The 20,162-nt window shown below is 34.4% G+C and overlaps 1 protein-coding gene across 9 annotated transcripts in view; it reads right to left on the bottom strand.

Annotated features, from left to right (window-relative positions):
- FUT8 (fucosyltransferase 8) overlaps positions 1-20,162 on the bottom strand; it is a 138,260-nt gene that overhangs the window by 57,000 nt on the left and 61,098 nt on the right. For 4 of the 9 annotated variants that reach the window (XM_069784634.1, XM_069784639.1, XM_069784632.1 and 1 more), the window contains 3 exons: positions 14,764-15,189; positions 4,702-4,817; positions 4,403-4,568 (listed from right to left, as the gene is read on the bottom strand). In XM_069784634.1, the coding sequence (XP_069640735.1) occupies positions 4,403-4,568; positions 4,702-4,817; positions 14,764-14,966 (485 nt within the window). In that variant the 5' untranslated portion in view covers positions 14,967-15,189. Of the gene's footprint in view, positions 1-4,402; positions 4,569-4,701; positions 4,818-5,674; positions 5,801-7,195; positions 7,313-14,763; positions 15,190-17,741; positions 17,858-20,162 lie in introns of those variants that run through there. The other 5 variants (XM_069784635.1, XM_069784633.1, XM_069784637.1 and 2 more) reach the window with 4 other exon arrangements.

Here is a 20,162-nt window from a genome sequence, read left to right as displayed (position 1 = left end):
ACGAACCATAAAGAATATCAAATAATTTGTGGGCAATTTCATGAATTCATGCAAGAGTTTTCAGATAGCATCCACAATCTCTTTTAAAAAAAATTTACTCTTATAAAACTCTGAAGGAAACCAGGAACTGAAAAATTCACAGGTGTTATCACACAGAAATGATTATAGGGTAGTGTAATTTTAACACACTTTCAGTCACAGAGACCTTTCTTTGACTGCTACTGCTGGGAAATGTGCATTTTTTAGGTTTACATCTGCTAGGTTCTTTTGAGTGTGACAGACCATCACGATGGCTTACTAATACAGATTTAGAAGAGACACAGACTAATACCAAAGACCAGAGTCAGGCTCCATGTGGAGAGCTAAAAAGTAGATGGGCTGGTAATCCATGAGCCCAAGATAGCTAAGTGCAGACAAAAGATGAGCCTGCACAGGATTATTACAGCCTATTGTGGGTGGTAAAATGGCTGAAAGAATTTCAGACACTGGCATTGCAGATATTTAGTAAGTCAAACTTGGTCTTTCATTGTGTTATGAACTAACAATATCCATTTGTTGTTGTTACTTTTGTTTCTTATCATAAATTAAATCTCAGAGCTGCTCTTAAAAGCATTTTGCTCCTGGAAAGCAGAATGGAGTATAGAATCTGGCTATGTATTTCATCTGCATTTGATTGTCACAAACAAAGAGGGGAGGGTGGGCATTTTTAACACATTTTTAGAGATCAGTCTAGACATTTATTCCAGCCATATGACAAAACTGCATTTAATGCTCCTAGAAACTTTGCATCAACGAATAAAAACTCAGATAAAAAAATGTGATATGTTCCACCAAATTCAAGGGAAATAATGTGAAAATATGCCCAAACACTATGCATCAAACCTTGGCCAGCAATCACAAAAGCCCTGATGACAGCTGTTCTCCAGGAGCAGAAGGAATGAAACTAAGTCAGTAACAGCCACTTTGCAAACAACGTAATGCCAACATAGAAAACAACGATGCCAACTAGAGGACTAATCTGTTCTTTTTTGTTAACTCTATATTAAATAGTCTTTCCGCTGTTAAGATGAAGCTACTCTCAACAACCCTCTTCCCTACTGCAACTACAAGAATACAATTACATATTCCATAATGCAGGAAAATGTGCATCGGGCTACATTGTTTCTTAAATAGAATCAGTAGTGAAATACCAGACAAAAACATCTGCTAAGACCAGCACTCTCTGGGAGAAAATCTACACAACCCCTAGGACACAGCCAAGAAATAGTGATTAAGGCATCCAACAAGAGAAGCACTATCGTATTAGTAGCAGACCATTTGCATAACAGCACCAAGATTGACAAAGAACTCTAATACTACTTATCCAGAAGTCTTCTCTATGACACAACAGGCTTTCCTCACGAACAAAAAAAAATTAAATATTAGCCACCTTCCTTACATAGCTACTGCATCATTTGATCACTATCCACACCTTTATGTGCTTTCCCACATAAGGAGTGCATTACAAACTTCTTTAAGTACTTATAATTAACACTAATCTTTCTAATCCAAATATTAGATTATAATATATATTTAAATATCTAAGATATATATGTTTATGTGTATATATATATATAAAAACAAGTAATACCAGCTTCACATGCAGTGTTCCATTTATCTAAGATACATAGGTAACAATTTGTTAAGACATCACCGCCAACAAAAGGGCATTCAGCAACTTGTTAAATCCCTTAAAAAGATCAACAAGTATGCATGTACTTAAAAAAAAAAAAAAAAAAAAAAGGCAACAACAAAACAACCCACCAAAAAGTTGTGGTTCTCAGAGTGAACGAGAGCATCTGATTTGCTCATTCTAAACTTATGTTATGTTCCTTTCAGGAGAAGAGACCAGATGGACCATGTGTAGGGAAAAAGAGACCGCTTCTTCCCTGAGGAGCTGCTGTGTATCCTAAGGGAAAAGAACACCCCAGAGACAGCAGTGCATCACAGGCCAAAGGATGTGCCCACAAGGAGCTGGGAGTTTTCCTGCAAGTCACGCAGCAAGACTGAAAGATTAAAGGGAAAGAAGCAGACAGCCTGACCTCAAAGGGAAAAGAATGAGCTTCCTCGGGACTAGAGGCAACAAAGAATAGCATTCTGCAATGCAAGATAATTCTATTGCCCGAAGCCAATGTTGTAAATATGCCAGGAACACAGGCTGAATATTGTAGAAACATTTTTGTATCTATTTTCCCTTATGCAACTGCTTTGAATTTCCATATTGCAAAAAAAAAACATTCTACATTTTATTTTAATAAAACCCAGTTTCTGGCTGTTTGGTTTTAGCTTAAACGACTTTTAGTCTTCTTTGGGGACCTCACCACACAAGAAGGTCTACACAGATCTACTACTAAGACTCAACAGACTCCAGGACATTCTGCTTTTGATAACCACTGTGTTAGTCTAAAGAATACTTTTATTCAACAAGAAAATTCTTAAGTACAGGGGGAAAAAAAAAAAAAAAAAAAAAGAGAGAGCAACTGTGATTGCTTGCATCATATACAAACATCTCGAGTACCACAGTGGTTTTGGACTTCCACAGTGGGATTCATCTCAACATCCAGAGGCCTGCGAGGAAGACTTTTATTGTTCAATGCAAACAAGTATGCGTTTCTAGTATGGGTTTCACCTCATCCTGAAGTACCGAGAGATGTGAAGATAAGGCTGTCAGAAATACAGAAACTTGCAGGTTAGGCCTAATGAATTAATAGTTATTGGTGTAGGAAGGAAAGGAATAAGAAAAGGATTCATCCTGGGAGGCAGGGACTTAAAAACTTTCTGGCATCAAACATACATTATTCAAGGTTCCACTGTGGCAACTGCCTGATGTGATCCTGGCTATATAAACAGACCAGTAAATGTGTAGACAAGTGATTTTGTTCTCATGACAGACATCAGTAAGTCTGGCATTAGACTACTTGCTGCAGTTTTGGCACAGATAGTTTAAAAGGTACATGAGGAATCAATGATCTTAAGTCTAAGAAACCCAAACAGAAATAACTTATCTGGAGAGCAAATATTTCTGGGTGGAGGTAACTATTGAAATGAAACTGTCCAGGGAAGTGGCAGCTTCTCTGTCAGTTGACTGTTAAACTGAAGATCTCAAGTCTTTTGGAAAATTCTGCTTCAGCCAAGCTCTACTTTTATTTCAGTCAAACATACATAATTGCACTCAGCAGAGAAATAACTGGATGAAATGTAATAGCTTATTTTATATAGATAATATCTCTTGATAATTGAATAGTCCCTTCTCTCTTTAAACTCCATCAATCTGTGACAAACTGGGTTTTGGAATTGTGGAATATTAAATTAAAAAATTTAATGGACTATATTATTTGCCCACATTAATAATCAAATTCATATTATTTTTAAACTGTTCTAAATAGTGTTTACATTATTTCCAAATAATTGAAAATTCTTACTGTTTTTTCCTTTTACTACAGTATTTTGAAGGCTCATGCTTTACTACTGATGTTCACACAAGCAGATCGCAGCTTTTTTTGGAAAAGAGATACTTGTTTAAGGTGGTATATTTAGTTAATTCAACTGTTTTCTTATGACTGTTTACAAATGAGATACAAATTGCCATTGCAGTCCTGTTGGGAACAGAGTTATAAATATAATAAGCTTACAGACAGATTTTACTGAATTTTTAACACTTCCTGGATTAATCTTGTTCAGCATGAACAAAACTCATACAGAATGTTTTAGTATAATTCAAGAAGTACTTCAACAATGGGGAGGCCAGAAGATCAACAACAACTGAAAATATAATTCCAACACATCTTTGAACAACGTAATAATGACAGTGTAATTAAAGGTAATTTCTATCTGAAATATTTTGTTAAATTCTAATTACAAAAAGAAGTGACTTTTCAGAATGAGAATTAGTCCTGAAATTAAGATATTACCCAATTTTAAAGTAATTCCAATTCTATAATATCCCAATGATCAATGTAACTTATATTCTAGTATTTATGAAAGGCACAATCAGATACCTAAAATAAATATTTTAAGGGTTTTTTAATGGCTTTGTTATATGTACAAATATGCAGATATAAGCATATATAGACAGATGTAACTGAAAAGCAACAACTGGCAGGCAGGACCCAGGTCTTCTGATTACAAAAATGAAAATATATCAAGTTAAAGGGTCATACTCTAAGCTATAGTGACATAAACTGGATATATACTTTGTCCCATGAAATACAAGTAATAATTTCATGTTCATGCTTCAGACATGATATTTTAGCCCACATACCAGTAATTTATCCTAAGAGATTTTTAAGAAGTATATCCGTAGCTTAGTTAAATCAATCCATAATCCTTACAACACATATGCAGAATCAACTAATACAAGTACCTTTCCTGATGACCCAAATCAGACAGAAATTCATCAACGCGTCTTTGCAGTTCACTTCCTTCTAGATTTTTCAACTTCTTCAGTTCACTCTGGAGGAAAAACCAAAGTTCCTTAGCCCCATTTTCAATCCTCCTCCTCAATATTTCATGGTCTTTTCCAAGGCCTCCTATTAAGGAAAAAAAAAAAAAAGCATAAAAGCATCAGCACTTGTAGCTGAATTATTTGTTAAGAAATCAATACATTTGTGATATGGAATACCAAAACTTGTTTTAGAAGTAAAAGAAAACTTATCTACCAACCATCTCCTGTCCGCTTCTTATAGTTTTCTATCTGTTCTTTGGCCTTTAAAAGTTGCTCCTCTAAAGCATGTACCTTTCCTGCAGCTGGTCCTTGATCAATGGGACCATCTGGTATCCTAGGATATAGAAAATAAAGAAATTATATGACTTACAAAATATAATTGTTTTTTGATAAATTATTTGCATTAACAGTTCAGCTTTCCTGCCATTTTTGTTCCATACTGTTTTTCTTATAAGCCTTTTTGGCATTTTCTTAAAACCAGAAGAAATTAAACATATTAACATAAATAAAGAATTTTAAACCTCAATCCCATAGGAGAAAAACAGTTCATAACAGAGCTATAGCACACAGATTCAACCTGGTGTTAAACTGTGCTGTTTACAAGACCTCCACTCACTGACAAGACCAGTCCTCAGCTCTACTTGTGAAAATATTATTTGCAGCAGCTTAACTCAGACCATTTGCTGGACTGACTGGCACACAAGCAAAGCCTAATCCAGGGATGTGCCTTCACAAGAGTCAATTTCTGGCTACTTTTTATATTCACACAGGAAATACATTCTAGACTTGAATGCTGGCCATATATCCTTAGAGGAAAAGAACTCCAGCACTGGAACTTCACTTTTAAGTCAAGTCTTCCTACATATTGGCACGAGAAGATTTCAGTGTATTTTCTGGACTCAGAACAAGATCCTAGCTTCTTAAATGTACCATTGTGATAATTTTTTTAATGACAACTCTGGTATTCTAAACTGCTGGTCACCTAAAACATCACCAGCAACTGTAACATCCATTTGTGAAATTTCTGGTATGTGAGCACAGGAGAAGCATTGAAATATGTATCCTGAAATCTATAAGCCATAAATTAGCCATGAGGGTATTACTGAGGTTTGATCATCATTTCAGCTTGAATCCACATATTAATAAACTGAAATTATTACAGTATAGAAATTTGATGGATCTTCTGTTCACCTCACAAATTAAAATTTAAAGCAGGGAAAATAAAACCCCCTTTCATCTCGAGAGAAATGACACTTCTGGTAGATCCAAGGGTTAAAAATTATTCCACCTTTTATAAGACTTTTGTAAGAGCTGACCCTGAAAAGAAAAAGAGGAAGCACGTGTGTAATGAAAAATCTTGAAAACTGTAAAGAATACAGAATTCTTGCAGAACATGAAGATGATTCTTCATTTGTAATGGAGTAGGAGCATAAAAAGAAAGGGATATTCTCTCCACACACACATACACAGAGTTTCAAGGCACCATACGGGGAGACCCCTTGCCAGACAAAAGATGCCTCTAGCATAGAGAAGATAGTGGTTAGAGGGAGTATCTTCACCCTAAATCAAAAATGACAGCATTGTAAAGATCCTAGTGAGATGTCATTAACTTTAATGTCTCTCAGATCTGGAAAATTAAATACCAATAAAAATTTAGGAACTGATGAAAAGTCCGTTTTCACTGGAACATTTCAAGGGAATAAATACCTAATGTGAGCATCAGAAAGGTATATCACACAAAGCATAGCATTTAAGCCTCTTTTTTCAGAAGGGAGTGGGAGAGGTGGAAGAGGAAGCTACAAAACCTGACAGAAATGTAGTAAAAAATTCTGCACTCTTAAAGCTCCCTATTGAAAGCAAATTAGGGATAATTGAATTATTGCAAAATATTTATTTGTGTTTTAAAGCTACCATGGTAAATAAAAAGGAATTATCAATAACTGGTCATATATCTGCTTTTTTATGCACTGAGGGAAGAAGCATGACAAAGCTGAGGAAAATACTCTAATCTTAAACATGCGCACTCCCTGAATATACTCCCTCTGTATGAATGTACAGTATGATACCATGTTGAGATACAATACTGTATTGCCATGTACAAGACAATACAAACAAACGTTTTAAAAAAAGCATATCGAAACACATTTAAGGTCTTGCACTAGTTTAAAACCACAAGGTTGAAATATATTTGTGATCTGCCAACTTGGTAGCACAATTTGGATTGTGACAGGACAACTAACCACAAAATTACCAGGAAAAATGGAATGGCTTATCTTGCTTAAGTCACATTCCCTAAAGGTAGAATTTGTGAAGAACAATAAGGTAAAAGGATACAAATTCATTACCATAAGAAATCTTCAGACAGCACACACATCCTCTGAACACAAGCAAAGTCTGTTAAAGTAGCAATTACAGAATCCTACAGAAGGATGGTTGTGGATGATATGAAAGAAGCACAATAATTCTGACCATTTGATACAATTAAGATTTTAAAAAAGAAAAGTACATGCCATTTAACATTCAACTTGCTTTGGCATATTGCAATAAAAACATTTACTATACTTAGGTTGTTAGACAAAAGGAGCTAGGATGGGAGTGGGGGGCATTCTCCTAACTCCTAAGCTAGTTGTTTGGACTTTCAAAACTTACATCATTTTAGGATAAAACTAAAATAAATTATTCTTTTTGCAGTTTTGTCTCTACATCTATTACCTCATCAGACTTGGAACTGCTGTCTTCCTCACTTTCATCCAGTCTCAAAATTAAGGAAAAGGTTCTTCTCTGCAACCAGCACAGCTTGCTTGTTACTGCCCTCTACAAGTACATCAACTGAGTTGGAGATAAGGCAACATTTGAGGGAGAAGTGTTTGAATTAAAATCCTTATCTATACTCATGGCATCATCTATGTAGGTAACTTTTAGTGCAGAATATCCTAGGAATAACGCATACTTATGAATAAGAATGCCTGTTGAAAAACATATACATAAATTTTCATACCAAAATAACTCCTGACGAGTGACTTGCTCCTTAAAATTTGAGAAGTGAGTTTAAAGTTTATCTAAACTATTATGATTCTAATCAACAATAAAAGAACATGTCAGTAAGCATCTAGCATGGAATACCCTTCACTTATTGCTATGATGACATTGTAAATTAAGTTATAAATACAAAATAAAATTATAATCCACTTACATGGGCAGCCATGATAATACATGAAATAGTGGTTTTGTTTGAATTATTTTTCTCAATATTTACAAGGTGTGATTTTTACATAGTGTTTCCTACCATTTTATACTAATATGAATTATCTTTTCCATAATGAACTCATATCAAATAAAGATATTACTGTATAACTTTAAACATCAAAAAGATTATGTTGTAGAGATAACCAGTTTCTGCTTTGCCCTTTGTTTAATAATCTAGCTACACTTAAAGACAGAAAAAAGAATTCTGTGTACATCATCCGTATCACTGAGGCCACTTTTTTGTAACCTTCAGGTAACATAGAGGGGCAATGGCAAAGCAGCAATCTCTAATCTGAATCTCTGAAGGCAAAAAGAACCACTCAAAAATTAATTGTAGTGATGTTCAATTTAGCTGGAAGAACTGCCATACTGTATAAAATAATTGTAAAAATATTTTAAAACAAAAAAATAAATTATAAAAACATTCTAACCTTTTCCTATTTCCAAGGTATTTAAAAGGTTACACTAATTTATCAGCAAAAGGAAAAACGTAAGATTTCACAAGTTCACAGCCAAATATTTTCTCATTCTTTCATTTATATCTTTCCAAGTTCTTTCTATGGAGCTGCAATGTATATATCTAACTAAAGCCACATTATGATTGATTGGCTTCTCTTCTTTCACTTTTTTTTTCCCCAAGAAGAAAACAATGTTTAATTATTAATGACCACTAACACAAACAAACAACAAGAATGTAAGTTGTCACTTCACCCTTCTAAGATAAAACCTCCTCAGTATATAAAACTGAAAGAAAACACTCAATGTTACCTGCAAATAAAGAGTGAGCAGCATCCCTTATCAATTTAAGTCAGCACAGCTCTGATCAGTGCTGATCTATATCTGCTGAAGATGTGTCCCTTCCCTTAATTCAGAATTGCACAAAAACCAATAAAGAGCGCAGAGATGCATACCATGTTGTTCCATGATTTTCCTCCCTCAAACATTGGCCTGTGCAATACCCACAGCTTCAAACTTGAGACACTTTAAATACATGTAATAGAAAACAGTACTTTAAAATAATATTTAAATTTTTATCAACCCAAAGCTATTCTTGTATCTAAGTCCCTTTCAATGCTTACTACAGGCTTACTGGGCCCAACAACTGCCCTAAGTAATTGATTGAAGTACTTTAATAGATTTGTTTATGATAACTGATCCTGAGTTTGGATTCTATACTAGCCTCAGTGCCATCTACATTAAAGCAACTATAGTGCTCTTCCAAAATTATAATCTTACCTCTTCTTTCCGAAGCTACACTCAGAACTATGAGAATAATGTCTAGAAATACTGGCATTTGGTTTTATTTGTTTGATTACATTTTGCCCTTTTCCACTTCTGTTCTACTTTATAACACACGATCATATTCAGATTAAGAAACAGGTTATTGAGTTTATTAAAAGAACTGCAGGTTCTACAAAATGTAATATTTAATAGACTGTAGGAAGTAAATATATACATAATGTGATGTATTAGTAATATGAACACAATATAAATATATTTGAAAAGATTCTCTACTTCCCTGAAGAGAACTCTGAAATTACTGGTTCCTATACTGCTAGGTTTACCTTCCAGGAGAGGGTAGCACTAATACACCATAAAAGATAAAAATTTGACTATCACCCAGCAAAGAAGCACATGAATACTACGAACCTTTCATGTATTGCAAGAAAGGATGTCTAGCACACAGGTGAAGGCATATGCACAACTTTTCTGGTTTCCATTTAAGAAAATCAGACATTACAAAAACAGTATAAGCTCTCCTCCTTCTAAAAGCCTTATATCACCTAGACGCAACAGTGACAGCCTTCAGCAGTCGTGTCATAATCATACTAGTAAATAAAATTTTCAGGTAGAACTACGTTACAGGCAAACAATGAAACAACGTTATGTAATACTTTGATTTGATTATTACTCCCTGTCAAGTACAAAAGTTATAGTAAAGATTTCCCTTTGTGCTTTGAGACCTATAACTTCTGTAATAAGTGTTCTTGAAAGGGCTCCTCCAATTCTACTGGGTATAGAATAGTAAAATAACAATCTACAAAAAACTCAGCTTTATTACTATTTTGTACTAATGGGATCTAGGCTGATTCTAAAATGAAACCAGATTTGCTCACACAATATTGTTTATAAACATGTAATGACTATGGTAACTCTCCAAATCTCATTATACCACAATATTCACGCACATAATTTCTAAAACTCAGGCAATACAAAACACCTTTAATTCCATTTATCTTCTGCATCACTAATACACATCTGTGCCTCTTCATAGCCCACAAGTAAGGTTTTTACAAAGCATTACATTGGCAAAAGAAAAACTACAGTAACTTCTCACCCAAGGCTTTTCAAATGCACTGTAAACACTAAGTGGTGCCTGAAGTCATTTCAAGTCATCAGAAGTGCACCACAAAAGTGTACTGAGTTCCTAAAGGAATATTTTTATTTCAGGCAATTTTCAAAAAGATGTGACTCTTCCAACTTGCACTATTGCAAAGGTACATATTAAAAAAAAGTATCTCAAAATAACCTCATCAAAAATCCTTAGAAAAATATGACCTATCCTTAACCGATATGGGTAATAAATTACAAATATTAAAAAGAAAAAAAAAATCAGAAGAACATTATGTAGTTTGTGAAATCAAACATACAAATGTTGGGAAAAAAAACAAAAAAAAACCCCAAACAAACAGACCTCTTACTGCCCTAAAACCTTAATTCTAGTCCTCATGCATTCTGGGTGAAAAGAAGCAACCACGGGAAAAATTACAAGATCAAATATGATTTAAGTATCATAGAGCAAAAAAGGGCTAAGCAAGATTTTATAAAGCTTTGTCACAGATACGACATTTCTCAACTTTTGAATAGTTGATTTTGTATGCACATAAGGTGTGTTTCATAAGGCATGTTTTTGGTTTTCTTTTTTTGTTGTTGTTATTGCCTTTGGGGATGAGGAGCTGCTACATAAACTGGCAGAAAAAGAGCATTCAGATCTCGGAGTGGAAAGATCACTTGTTGTCACTGTATGCTGGCATTCATGGATGGCTAGATGAAACTAAACACAGCCCAGCTCCTATTTTCAACCATCCCAGAGGACTGACACTTTTCTGCGGTGAGAAGAAAGTCAGAGAAGTCACAGGAACCCATTGTAATGGGAAAAGCTAGGCGATTGAAATGTATTGTATTGAAATGTATTTTACCATATAACTAAGGTCCCAATGTAATTAAAGATTAAATACCAGTTTTCTCTAATTTCAAAAAGGGAATTTTTACAACAACTTACACTTTTATTAAATTACTGAATTCTTATAACCATACCTGCTTTCTGTCCCTTCCTCCCTGTCCTAACTAGCTATTATTAATGGCACAGCCACATATTATGGTAAGTTTCTACCATTCACAAAGCTTCTTTTCCCACTAAGATAAATTCTGTTAACTTGGAGCTTTTTACCATCCAAAAGTTTTATCTAATTATGTCAAAATACTTGAACTTGTGCAGTTAATCAGGCGCCTGTTTATTGTTAAAAATTTTCCAGGTAGGCACTCTCATCTTGTTTAAACTCCTCCCAAAGTAACCTTAAGTTAGAGTTATTATTGAAACATGCTTGTATTCATGCATTAGCTTAACCCTGTTGCGTGCCATAATACATTGTATATCTTCACTGCAAAAAGTGTGCTGCTTTTCTGTAGAAATAAAAACCCCCTCTAGTTCTCTAGATACAAAATCTTAGTGGAGAAGGGCAGCAAAACCAAGTTTTTATCTCAGTGTAACAAAATCCAACTTGGCAAGGTTTCCCTTTACAAGCTACACTGATGTAAAGATTGTCATCTTAACCACTCAGATTTCACAGCCAGTATCAGTAATTAGACAAAATTTCCAGCAATTAAATAATATTCAAATAATAGCTACAGCCTTTCTGCCTTTGATCAGTAAAACCTAAAACAAATTATGTCTTCACTGTAAGATGTTAACTGGAGCAAAAGTAATCTTTTCTGTCTAATTCTAATTCAATTTCTGAAGTTAAGAAATGTTTTGTCTCTTTAATATATGTTCGTGGCAGCAGTGATCTCTTCTAGGACACAGATACTAAATCCATGGACTGTTGACTAATGCCTCATTTTAAATAGCCATATTGCTATAAAACTGTAAATGAGAAGATTTTAAAGCTAACAATTATTTTTAACACCACTTGTTCTGTCTGGCAAACAAAGAAATGAGATACTGAAATTCCATATCACATTTATGATTTAATACCTTAATGATGCAGGTTGACCAGGATATTTCTCAAACCTACTTGTGAAGTTTCTATAAGAAGAGCATCATGGATTTTGCTCAATAAAAATAATGAAAAGGCTCTACATTGTGATACATCACTTCCTTCAAACTCTAGTACTTCACCAATCTCAGATCACTTCCAGCAAAAAACTATGCCTGGATATCTTCCAGTCCCAAGCTGGCTCATTTCTGGCCAGCACTGACTACTGAACCTGGAGATATGTTGCTGATCAAATTGGCATTTAAAGTCATTTTAGGCTTTCTCATGCAAGAGTTTCAGATTCTCCTGTGGTTACATACAACCACTTTGAAGAAAGGTCTCAGAAATATTTTTCAGCAACATATCCATAAAAAAGAAGCTGAACAGAGTCCAGTTAAGACAGTTTTGGATCACCTAATCTATTTCTAGAAACTTGCTGTTTCAATTAACTGAAGCATAGAGAAGGAATGTTGGAATGTTCTATTCTAACATGTTTAGATTAGAACTAAACTAATGTTTTTATTTCTATAAATCATGGGAAATTATCAACAGTATAAGCTATTATTTAACACTTGGCCACTGAAAATGTAATATTTATCTGAATATAGATAGGTTAGGGAAACAGAGAAAGGTGTTTAGAAAAATCATCACTGCCTAAAATATAGCTTAGCCTGTATCTATGCATCTCCTGTCCCTATTGCCTCCTTCTTGAGAGGAAAAGAGTCCCCTGTCATAAGTAAAATCAAGAACATTTACTCTCTTCTAGTCACTGTGTAATTTGAAGTGGTTATATTTCAATGACTGTCCAATACATCACATCACCATTTATTCAAGTCAGCCAAACATGGGGGGCTAAAAGCATGGAGGGTGGTAATCTTTACATTCAAGTCCAAATATTTCCCCCTCTGAGGCAAGAAACCCTAAGGTTGACTATTGTTGTCTAATATTAAACAAATTTAAAGAGATCGTATTTTATTCAAATATAGGATCTTTCTTAAGTTTCTTCATAGCAGCATACTCTACGTTACACCATTTCGTCAACAAAAATATGTCAAACTTTTTGCCAATGCAGTTGTTATCATACGTTAATAAATTGAGCGTGGAGAACCACAGACCTCTCAGCCATTTATGGCCATATTACTCAAGGTGAAGATTAACTATGCTTAGTGTAGAGGGCACTTTGGTCAGCAGCATTTCTCCACCTCTGTGCAGCACCACATGAATACAGAGGTACTTCTTCAGGGCTGATACATTCAAAATGAAGACATCTCTTTTTCTAAGCTAAGAAGCCTCGTCAGCATGCAGCCATTATCTACAGTGCATTCCAGAAAGCAGAAACAGAGTGCAGTGAAAAGAGATTTCAGTAAGGCAGGGAAGTCAACCCAGCCACCAGACCAAATACCCCTGGCTATGCATGAAAGAGAGAGAATGCACCAGAAAAAAGGTTAAGAGGAAAGGTATTCATTTCACTGCTACAGAGTACCTATGTGTAATTTCATTAAAATAAAGGGGAGAAACAAACTGACTTAAAGATAAGGTAACAAGAACAGGACTAGAACCATAAAACACCCTAATAAGGTAAACAGAGATTTGTGCAATTCCATAATTTTTTCTATGATTTATGAACCAAAATAGCAAGGTAGAAGATCCAAAATGGCATTTTCTCCTAAAGGGTATCAAAACACAAGTCCAAAATCAGTTTCGCATTGCCAAGCAAGAACCACCCAAAAGACACGAAGAAGACTCAACTGCCAGTACCCCTTGCTCTCTATGTTCTACACAGGTGATACTGGCCAGACCACTACTACACACATGCCCTGGTGCATGTGAGTATGTAGTTGTGAAAGAGACAGTAAGTGAATTCAGCTCACTTAGAGATTTTTAAAAATAAACATCACCCTCCCATTCTGTAAAATCTTGTATGGAGCTTTGCTCTTCTCTAGCTTCTTACAACATATGAAGCCTCTGCACTTGTCCTCACGACCCATCAGGACTTCTGGGTTGTGTGTGGTGCTGTCCACAAACTTAGGTCCAATCTGACTCTGGTGCACATCCTGCCTAAGAAGCTCTCCCTTGCAAGTTCTTAGGAAAGGAAATACCAGAAGTCTGTGTTAAAAGCTATCTGTCTAAAAATGGAAATGTAAACACTTTAAATTGTACTTGTACCCATCTATAATGTAATAAATAATTATAAAAAGGGAGATGATCCTACTATTTTACAAGTATTGCTACAAGTTTAGCAGCAAGGCAAGGAAAAAAAACTTAGTTAAAAGAATTTATATAATGTAGCACTCTACTACAGCTCATCTTCAGCAAGTCCATGTTTAACTTCAACAAGCTGTACAGATGTTTTCAGACTTCTAAAATGAGCTCCTCCAGTTACTGCATGCAGAAGTGTAGAAAAGTCACTAGCTGTTCTAACTGGTTTGAACATCGTAATAATTGCACTTGTTTGAAATTAGCATTGGAGGAGTTAATCACCTGCAGAACTCTGTTATTGTGACAGTAACACTTGGACACCATTAAATAATGGCTGTTAAATAATTACTATATTACACCAAATGGACTAATTGGTAAATGTACATTATTTGTTTAAAGGATTTGCAATATATTTTCAGTTAGTTATAGCACTGATTAAAACACTTACCCATACTTTTAAATGTTAAACATGATTTTACAAAAAAAAAAAACAACCCACAAACAACCCTTTCAATTTAATTTCTGATATTTCATATTTCAACCATTTTCTGACAAGTTTTAATTACTTTTAGATCCTACCTGAGAGATTCTGCCATTCGCCTTAAGTCTTCATTTTGCTGCTTTAAACGTTCAAGTTTAGCAAGTATCTTGGATAATTCACGACTAGAGTGATCTGGGTGCTCACTGTCTCGTACCAGGTGTCCACCAATATAAAAGAGTAAAGTTCCCCAAGCAAAGAGGATGAGCATAATCCAACGCCAGGAACCAGTCCATGGCCGCATTTTCAGAAGTTCAATTCACTCCAGAACTGCTACTGCTCACAAAATAACAAACATTTTAAGTCCTTAGCCTGTACAAAAGTGCACAATTTCAGTTCCTCTGCTTCACCACATTGTACCGGAGAAAAGTTATTCTCACTCTTTATCTTACTCCAACTCCTTAGAGAAGATCCTTTTGGAGCTGTACATAGAAAGCATTAATATCACATCATTCTTCATTTATATTCTGTGAAAAGAATAAAAAAGATCTGAAATTATAATTCTGATATATAAAAATATATTGGATTGCAATTAAGCCAAATGTATTGTCATTAACATTGAGGAATGACGATAGACAATATTACTACATTCTATCAAGAAGAAAAAGAAAACAGCTTTTAACTTTCCACAAAAAATATGCTGAGTTCAAGAATGAACCATATAAAGAATATGCCATTAATTCTGAGTTTGAAATGGCCAGAAGAAATGCTACTTTTTATAAGAGAAATATTTACCAATTCATGTTTCATGTTACATATTAAAATAGTTCAAAAATCATTCCTTGGTAACCAATAATCTCCTTTACTATCAACAAAGAGCTTTTATTCAATTACAAATTCATCTTCATTTTTTTCACTTTTATGAACTCTCTTTGCCATTTTTATAATGGCTCCCACCCTGTTACAGAGAGTTATCTGCATTCTAACAATATATTCTACTATTTGCAAGTAGATTGGCCTGGAAGCAGCTGTAATACCAATTAAGCAACTTGCAAGCACTGCAAAGAGTGTAAGCAATAATTTCTAAACAAACAATCCACTGTATATCTTACTCTCAAACTTATAGTGGCCTCTGAAATGTCCATCTAAAATTAAACCCAAAATTTTACTTCTTGCTTAAAAGTGCAAGACAACACAACTTCTCTCTTTACCATTCCACTGTACTTGCTAAAACAGGTAAGAACACTGAACATTTAAGAGGTAGAAAGGAGGGGGATTTCAAGTAGACTTCTGTGGCACTGCTATACTCGCACATTTGTGAGTAAACCTAATTTTTAGAAATGTTTTTCTTCTGCTTTAAAACTATCAAACCCATTTTCACAAGTGTTATTACTAAACTATAAAAAAGCAAAAAAATGCTCCAAAGGTAATACCTTCTTTCATCTAAAAAGACTGCACCATTTAAAAAAAATGCAAAATCACCTCAACTCATTTTCTACTTGGCAAAACATCATTCAACGAGTGTAAGAATCTACTTATTCTATCTAGAACAGATTTTAAGATTTAACCAATCAGCATGTCCAAAATCTTCTTAAGTACTTCTCACCTCTTTTCCTTTCTCTGCAATGTAACATTTCTACTTCTTCTTTTGTAGAAGGCACATATATGCCATTTATACTCAATTTCCAAAATAACCTATATTTCCAACTCTCAAATCTGTAAATTTACCATATTTCCTCTGAGATGCTATCCACACCCACCTTCTCCCAACTTATGCTTCTCTGCTTAATCCTTCTTCCACCTTAACTTCTTTTTCATTTCATTTAGGTTTTTTTATTCTGTTCCAACTTATTTCAAGTTTAGGGAAAAGAATTCCCAATTCACAATAACTTCCAAACTCACCTAGGCATGGAGATATGCCTGGAGCATGCACTTCCAAATAAAAAATTCTAACATAGTATTATAAATGCTGAAAAATTTCTCTAGTTATCTTGCAGAAGAGTTTTTGTTTGTATATTTTTGAAAGAGGCAGAAAAATCCACTAATGAATTCCACTAGGAGCAAGCCATTTTCTACAGATCTCTAAGAAAGCTTTATAGAACTTCTGCTTTAGCTTGGCAAAAGCATGGGACTGCCTTCAGGAAGATAGTGGTTTCAACACTCTTTACAGATCACAGCACAAGTAAAAAGAACCCACATTATATGAAACAGAATAGGCCATGCCCAACCCACAGAGGATTGTTGCTATAAGCAAAGCAAGCCTAGTTACTTGCAGGAACGATTAAGATAAAACCCTGATGGACTGACGTTTTAGGTTTAAGTGGCAAAGTGTATTCTTGTATCTATACTACCGATCACCCAGAAAATGGCTGACTGTGGCTGCAACACACTAAGTGAAATCACAAAGTCTGTGAAGGCCGAAGAAAGAAAAAATAATATGAGACTTCATATATTCCTCTACTGATTGGGTAAACACATTATGCTGGGAATTGTGATGAGAATAAACAGATGCTACAGACATCATAAAATTACTGCTTAAGAGAAAAGGTACTATGAAAAACTCTTGACTTAATCATAAGCAGTTTGCAGAACTCGGATCAGAAAGTTTCTGCTGGAGGACCACTTTGTAACAGTCTGCATAATATACTCAGATACAATCTCCTTCTAGGAGCAACAAAGTAAAAAAAAAAAAATCACTACAGCTGTGATTAATTTCAAGAAGAGGAACTATTTTAAAATAGAAGTGGACTCCGTGCCACCTGGAAAGATACCATGTCTTAATTAAAACAGCAGGTAAAGGTAAGTATTATAATTAGCAAAGAAAGTATCCTTTTGCAAAGGTACAAGCATGATCAAATGATTAAATAGGTAGGACTGTAAATTCTGGTGCATTAAAGACATAAAAATTAATACTAAACCTTTTATCCAAAGTAGATAGCTTACTATACACACCAAGATCAACAAATGATGAGAGTATCTAAGAGTTGTTTAGAGTACTTTGCAAGGAAAATATTGACTTTCTTTTTTTCAACCTGTTTTTCATAACACAGGAGCTTAAGTAGACTCACAAATCAGGTACCTTTATAAGAGGAAGTGTTGGTCTGTCTCAACAGTGTTAGTAGAACAGGCTATCAAACAAATCCACAAAATTAATATAACAAGTCGTCAGGAATAGATGGTATTCTTCCAACAGTTCTAAAGAAGTTAAAGAATGCAATAGTTTAATTATTAACAGTATTATGTAACCTCTCACTTATAATCACCTTGTAGCAAAGGAACGGAAAATGAAAACAGTGAACTGAATTCTTTGTATGGGCTACAGCAGGGTTCCCTGAAACTACAGGCCAGAAAAAAATTATATCCATGTCAGACAAACTGGCAGAAATAATAAGAAGATGAAATAGAACTGCAGACATAAGGATTAATCTAATCAAAGTAAAAAAGTACTAACATGGCTTTTGGAAATTTATATTGTGCCTCATAAATTTATTAAAGTTCTTTTGAAGATGTAAACAAACACTCAGGCAAGAGAGAACCAGTTCTAATTGTTACGCAGTTGATGTAGTCAACATGCATTTCTAAATGGCATTCAACAAGGTCCTCAAAAAGCTTCAAAGAAACTAAGGCGCATGGAAGAAGAAAGTTCATCATGTGAGTCACCACCCCATTAAAAGAGAAGAAACTTACAGCAAGACTAGGCAATCAGTTTAAGGGGAAAGAATGATCAGGGACCTCACTGGGACTCATGGTAGAGTTTATACAGTTTAATATATTCATAAATGATTTGGAAAACAAGGTGAAAAGTGAAGTGAGGTAACAAAGTCTGCACATATAGCACAAAAGCTGATAGCAATGAACTGAAGGACATCAAGACAATGTCTGATGAAGAAATAAAATGAAAGATGAAAAATCAGTTTATATCAGTGTGTAAAGTTGTGTATAGATGACCTTTGAATCATTATCCATCAGGAATGGACTTTAGCTGTGACAGGTAATTCTATGAAATGTCAGCTCAGCATTGGACAAAAAGCAACCAAATCCTCACAGGTTTTAAAAACAAACAAACAAATAAAACCAACCAACACAACAAAAAAAACCCACAAACATAAACACAAACCCAAGAATCCCAATAATAAACCCCAACAGAAATCATTACCATTATGTCATCGCATAAAAACACTGTGTTAGGGCTTTGATTACTTCATATCATTCTGATTGAACCAACTCAAAAAGATATGGTAGAAATAGAATTGATACAGAAAAGGGTTACAAAAATTAGCAGAGAGAGAGAGAATGGCCTTCAGTAACTATGAGTGGCTAAATGGATTAGTAGAAAGGACAACTCAGGAATTAATATGGCAAATCTATAAAAAACATTAATGGCATAAGAAAGTAAACAGGTTATAATTGTTGTTACTTCTAGTACAAGGGAATAACAAGTAAAACTTTCTGGTTTGAATAGATTCAAAACAAAAGAAGGTATTTCTCAAAATGTGCAATTCCAGTCTGAAACTCATTTTGTTCAAACACTGTAGGTGTTAAAAGGTTACATTTCAAAGGCCATTAGACCATTTCAAGGAAGATTAAAATTCATCAAAGGCTACCCACAAAGATACCACCCAATACTGTCAGAAACCCAAGTCCCATATTGTTGGAAACTAGAGAATATACCAGGGTAGTATCACCACAGTATCCTGGTTCTTGCAGTTATCCCTAGACATCCACTACAAGCCAGTCTTGGAGATACATCAGTCTAGATAAGCCTTTGATCTGATATGGTGTGAATACTTTTACATATTTAAAATGTTAAACAAACAATATTTCAAATGTTACTAAAGGTTTTGTGTTATCAAACACAAAAAGACCACATTTTAAAAGGACTAACTATCCTACATTTACTTCATAAAAACAAATTTTAGAACTCATTATTAATAAAAAAGTAACTGCTTGAGTGTTTGGTTTAAAAGGATAAATAGAAACGCGGACAGTAGAAATATCAGACAATCTTTCTGAGGATGAAAACAGAATGATAGCTTCGTGAAGTACTTGTCTGTGGTTCTAAGATAAGATTGGTCAAGTACTTCTGGCTCTCAAGAGCTCATAAAATTTGCAACTGTATACAGGGGGAAAATAACTAATACCATTTTTATTTACATCACTGTACATCTCAAGCAATTCATGGTGTACAGTAGTTATTCTGAAGTACATTGTTCTTGCAGCACCTTCACATTGCTTTTACGCAAGTGATTTTAAAGTACTGACACTTTAATAGTAAACTGGTTTTTACTTCCTGAAAATAAATAAAAATGTCTAAAACAATGAATAGACTTAACGTTTTAAAGAATACAGAGTTCTGAAACTCTCTTAAACATTTTATATAATATGCAAAAGATAGCATGTTTTATCTGATTCCTATGAATCTCTGATGATATCATTGTTCTTTTTATAAGTTAGGTCACAGTACAGTTAAATATAAAATAAAGATGCCAAACTATCAGAA

Source organism: Haliaeetus albicilla, chromosome 5 (assembly GCF_947461875.1).
Source record: "Haliaeetus albicilla chromosome 5, bHalAlb1.1, whole genome shotgun sequence".
NCBI lineage: Eukaryota > Metazoa > Chordata > Aves > Accipitriformes > Accipitridae > Haliaeetus > Haliaeetus albicilla.
This window is presented reverse-complemented; position numbering and strand designations above follow the sequence as displayed.